The 5,697-nt window shown below is 47.0% G+C and overlaps 1 protein-coding gene across 1 annotated transcript; it reads left to right on the forward strand.

Moving 5' to 3' along the window:
- The first annotated feature begins 439 nt into the window (after positions 1-439).
- LOC109732387 (uncharacterized) lies at positions 440-1,828 on the forward strand. The gene is made up of 2 exons (XM_020291565.4): positions 440-1,232; positions 1,330-1,828. Exons 1-2 carry the CDS (start codon positions 594-596, stop codon positions 1,516-1,518), a joined length of 828 nt encoding a protein of 275 aa, XP_020147154.1. The 5' UTR covers positions 440-593; the 3' UTR covers positions 1,519-1,828.
- Positions 1,829-5,697: the final 3,869 nt, after the last annotated feature.

The raw sequence follows: 5,697 nt of genomic DNA on the forward strand, positions 1-5,697 counted from the left end.
GTGAGAAGAGAGGGGTCGCGAATCTGCAGCGCGTGGGAGAGCCTGTCGCCTCCGCCGCGCCTTCTGCTCCCTGCCTCCCCGCCACCCAAACGGGTCGCTGTTCCTCTTCCTTCAGTTCTGTTGGATCCGCACTGCGCACACAATCCCTCCTTCAGTACTTCATTTCGAAGCTCCACTGAGTGAACACACCCGATTGCCCGATACCCGCGATGGAGTTGGCGGGCGAGTTCTTCAGGCTCGCTCCGGGAACAGAGGAGACACAGCTACGGCAAGGATCGGCAGCTCAATCAGCTAGCTAACTCAAGCATTTAATGCGGATGTACTTTGTATAATCCTCCCCACGCCCAGTGTTTTGTTGTACCGGCCCCACATGTGCCCGCCGTGGCCCGGGCCTGTGCGCCGCGGCATGTATATATAGCCGGCGCATGGCGCGAAGGCAGCACACAGCTCGCCGCTGATCGCACAGCGCAGAGCTCGATCGAGGTGCAACACTCTGCTAGATTACATCACATAGCTAGCTTGGTTTAGCTGCTGTCACCCACGGAAACTACTAGTACTAGCTAGCTAGGTACTGTAGCTACGTGATCCTGGTCATGGCGTTAGTGCGGGAGCCGATGGTGATGTACGACGGCGGCTTCGACGCCGAAGCATCCGCGTTCGACGCGCTCAGCTACGGCGACCACGACGCGCTGCTCGGAGGCGTCGACGCGGCGGCGCTCTTCGGGGGCTACGCCTACGCCCACGACGAGCCAGCCGGCGCCGCCAGCGCCTACGTGCGGAACAGCGCGAGCTGGGCGAGCGCGGGGCCTTCCGTGCTCTCGTTCGACCACGCCGCGCGGGGCCACGAGGCCCAGGCGGTCGCGGAGGAGGTGCCCGACTGCGACGCGTGGATGGACGACATGGACGTAGATCAGGGCCATCAGCACGCGGCGCCGGCGTCGACCATAGGGTTCGACCCGGCCACGGGGTGCTTCAGCCTGACTCAGAGCTCCGTCGGCGCTCGGCGGCCGTTCGGGCTCCTGTTCCCGAGCACGTCCAACGGCTCGCGCGATGCCGCGGCACCGGCGCGCGGTTCCTCGAAGCGATCGTACGCGGCGCGCCTGCAGGACCAGGACGCGGAGCCGCGGGCCACCAAGAAGCCGTGCGGTGCGAGCAGGAAGACGAGCAAGGCGAAGCCGGCGGCGCCTACCACCACCTCGCCCAAGGGGGACACGCAAAGCCTCACCGCAAAGGTAAATTCTGCACCGAATCTTTGTACTGCTCGAATTCATTATCATTGCGTTTCCTTGGGGATTTCGGAGGATCTGAACGTACCGTTCCGTGTTGCAGAACCGGCGGGAGAAGATCAGCGAACGGCTCCGGACACTGCAGGAGCTGGTTCCCAACGGTACCAAGGTCGACATGGTCACCATGCTCGAGAAGGCATTCAGCTACGTCAAGTTCCTGCAGCTGCAAGTCAAAGTGCTGGCGACGGACGAGTTCTGGCCGGCGCAAGGGAGAAGGGCGCCGGAGATCTAGGCGCTGGACGCCATCTTGTCGTCGCGGAGGGGGCAACTGAACTGAACTGCTTAGCTAGCCTCCGTGGTAAACGTACAAGGATATGGTAGAGATTAATCAGTAACGAACCACCTCGTTCGAAGATAAATAAGGAGGCGTATGCAAATGTAGGTCCTCTGGTTTACTCTCGCCACTATGTACCCTATTACAGGTGACCTAGGTTGCGTTATATCTTATATGTACGTACTTGATCTGATGCAGTGATTTAGAGGGAGAGAGGTTTAACATTTTGTTAATCCTATGCTTTTTTTTGTAAAATTTAGGTTCATTATATTCTTTCTATAGTTAAATAAATAGAACCCCAATAGCGAGCGAACATTCACTGTGGGGTTTGGCAATTGCGAACGTTTTCCATGGCAAATTCTTCAAAAGCACATGGCAATTTCAAGCCCAACGTTGAAACTGGATTTGAATTTACATGACATGATAGACTAATGTTTGAACCAAACTACCAATGTGATGAACTTTTTTCAGAAAAATGCATGCCTTTATAAAAGGATGTTTTCAATTAGGGAATACCACGAGTGCGCTAATTACTCGTGCAGGATATGACAACTACACAAAAAAGCCTAAGCAACTATTGTTTCTCTTTACGGGGAGGGACGGGGGTTGCAAATATTGTTGTCTCACCCGCACACATCTTCAAGCTTTATACTACTACTTGTATTGTATGAGCCATGAGGTAAGATAATGGAAACTCTAACCGAACCCTCGAAAGATATCCCTTCAAATTGCTTGTCAAATCTTATCTCCTCAAATATGAGTTAAAAATGTGTAGAGCTAACCGAACACTCAAATTTAATTTCTCAAATCCAAATTGAGCACAATCATAACATTCAAAATTCAAATTTGAAACTAGATTAAGAACACATAATGCATAATTTTACATACTAGTTCATAACAGAACATCATATTTCAAAAAACTAGAAAACATTAAGCACAAAACTAAAGCTAAGCAAAGCTAAATTTAAGCTAAAACAAGCACAAATCGCAGGCGGAGAGCTGCGCCTCAACGGCATAGCGCTCCTCCTCCTTCTACTGGTGGAAGGACAACACGTTGATGCTGCCATGCACCGCCCCCTAACATGGGGCTCCTCATCCTTCCCCCCTCCTCTTCCTCTGACGACAACGATTTGGTGGCAGCATGGGGTTTCTCCTCCTCCACCTCCTCCATCTCGCCGTTGACTTCTGGCACGACGACCGACCAAAGATGTTAGCAGAAGTAGGCAAAGCGATGTGTGGAGAGCAGCCTCGCCATGTGGAATAGGGCGGCAACGACGATGAATCGAGCGGCGACATTAGGATGATGGTGGTGGCGAATCGGGCGGCAACGGTGATTTCGGGCCCAATTCTGACGACTTTTGGGGAAAATGGGCGACGACTCGAAATATCTAGGGTTTAAGTGAGGCGCCGGTGGGAATTTATAGCCGCAGGAGGTCAATCGGGTGACGCGCCGACTGGTATGCCATTTTTTTCCAATGAGAAGAGCTAGCATCAGATTTTAAGAGAATGAATGTTTCCTGCTGAAATTTGAGAAGGAAAGGAACCTTTTGAGGCTTATCTCCTAAAAAATTGCCAATATGAGGAAATAAGGATTATTGAGGGTTCGGCTAGATCTGACCTAAGAACAAGAACCCCACACCATGTGTACCATTATTCCACACTTTCTGCAGCATGCACACAAGGTAGGAGTAATAGTATATCACCGCTCAGTGAAAAAAAAACAGTATATCATTGCTTATCCATTTACCTTTTTCTAGGAATGGCCGTTACTTTCACTTTTCAGTCCACATATTAATACTGCATGCACTTGTTTATTACTTGCTCCCTCTTGCGCATAACATTAGTGTCAGTTGTCCCCTAGTATCAAGCTTGGGGCAGCGTTTGTACTCACCTAGAATTGGTTAGACACATGGATCATCAATGCTCCTTCTTAGTTGCACGTAAGTGGAACTAATATACTAGTGCTTAGTTGCTGACAGTCTATGTTATGATTAGCTTAGGAAGTAAGCATTAATCACAGTAATCAGGTAGCATTTCTTGCTGCAGCCCAAGTCTCAGAAAATGGTTTATTTGCATGGGGATCGGAGGCATAGCCAATAGTCCACAAACATTTGCTTTGTTTTTCCAAAAAGGTTTTTGCCCCTGATAGGGCCGGACGAGGCACTTGCTACTACTATTGGCCAAAATGAGGTTTGATGCTTTCCAACTAGAGTTTGGCCACAATGGGGCAGGAAAAGGCAGTCGTAGTTATCAAAGAGTGGTCCAGAACTATTGAGCAGAACTTGATCTCACACTTGTGGTTGGATAAGAGTCTTTTCCATTTTTGCCACACTTCGCCACGATAGAACCAAGACATCCTCTTCTATTTTTTTTTTTTCTGTTCTGTAAGACTGTTTGGCCATCTAACACAAATTAAAGCCACGACAGGCTAGAATAACTTACTTTGCTGCTGTTTGGTTCACCATTGGTGGAGCTATATCAGACGAGGATCACCGTGAGTCTGTGAGCTAGGAGAGGTGGAAAGAAGAGGGCCACCCGAGAGAGATACATCCCCGAATAAACAAAACATTACTCATGCATACTTACCCTAGCTAACTTTTGTTCGGTGATTTGGTCGTCGGTGTTACTGAATTTACCATTTACACTTAGATCATGAAGTCTATGTTGTTGAACACAAAAAATTATTTCATAGATTATTGTATTGCTTCAAGATGGTGCAACTACATGAGATTAACTCCAAGCTTTTGAACATACCATTTATAGGTTACACATCATTGCTGCTTTATCAGCACGTACAAGTAATTATCACTATGATATTTAACTATGCATGATGCCAGGCGAAGTTGTATTATATTTTCCTTGCAGCTAGGAGTGCTGATGAAATGATCACAGCGTATATGATTATCCTTAATTATGCCTGGTGGATCATCAGATGGAATCTTTCTGTCTATAAGCTTCTTCCAGCTGATGAAACTAAAGTGTCATTTGGCAACAGGTTCATCCGTTCATTATGCCCCATGGTAGAGACCAGTATGATGTATTATAGAGATGCCGGATAGGGCTATATCTTATAAATAATGTATGATAGTATGTGTTTTAGTGTTTTTAATGTGACATTTTTGGGGCATGCACTTCTGCTTTCCTAGGATATTGATGATTCCCCGCGGCCCATTCGAAGAAAAAATGATTTCCCCACAACAACAAAAAAGATACCGATGATTAATCTGATTATGTTAACTCTAATACTGCACGATGAAGTCGGTACCTCATCCTCTAGTAGACCAATGCACCAATACAATTACCATTGCAGCCAATGTTGACCTCACGTATGACTATCATGTGGTAATATATCTATGGTAGCCTAGCAAATTTTGACTTCTTATTGCACTTATATTATATAAACAAGTACTAGTTCTGCATCGGCCGCTATTTGCTTTGCGAACTTTGCTTCGGTACAAGACAAATTTATAAATTTCGATGCAGACTAAAGGAGAAGATAAGAAGTTGCCCCTTCAATTCAAAAGGGTAATATAGTCTTTTGCATCCAAATCCATCTATTCAATGCATTTAGTCTGCACGCTCATATGGTGATAGCCCTTTTACATAACTTTTAAGATTTGTGTAAATTTTTAAGGGGGTTGTACCAAAGCAAAATACTTTGCCTCCTACTTTAATGACCCAGTTGTAAATCTTAATGCATGTGGTGCAAATTAGTGGCAAATGGTTGTTTATCCCAAATCTCCCAACTCAACCAGGATACTCTTTCCTTACAAAGAAAAAATAATGTAAGATACATTAGAAAACACCCTGCTATGCTCTACGGATGCTTGGCGCAAAATGAAACACATAGTACATTGATTTGTGCTGAATCTCTTCCCATTTTTTCTGAAACAGAGGCAAAAGCTTTACTTCATCGGTTAATTAAGCAGATGAGTGCTCAACTTTTCTTAGAGCTCCCACTCCCATAGGCAGTTAGTGCAACAGGTGGCAGCGAATTGCGTGGTCTAGCACGAGGGGGAGAAACAACCATAGAGGTCCACTTCCCCCGTTCTGCGGCACCATCATGGAGCTCGACAAGTGGAGACGTCAAATGGACAAATCCCGAGGAAACCATAACCACAAGATCATACATGGGAG

Source organism: Aegilops tauschii, chromosome 6, assembly GCF_002575655.3.
Source record: "Aegilops tauschii subsp. strangulata cultivar AL8/78 chromosome 6, Aet v6.0, whole genome shotgun sequence".
Lineage (NCBI taxonomy): Eukaryota > Viridiplantae > Streptophyta > Magnoliopsida > Poales > Poaceae > Aegilops > Aegilops tauschii.

Coding starts and splice junctions, on each gene's coding strand:
- LOC109732387 (XM_020291565.4), top strand. CDS start 594: ATGGCGTTAGTGCGGGAGCCGATGGTGATGTACGACGGCGGCTTCGAC. Junction 1,233..1,329: donor CGCAAAGCCTCACCGCAAAG/GTAAATTCTGCA, acceptor TCCGTGTTGCAG/AACCGGCGGGAGAAGATCAG.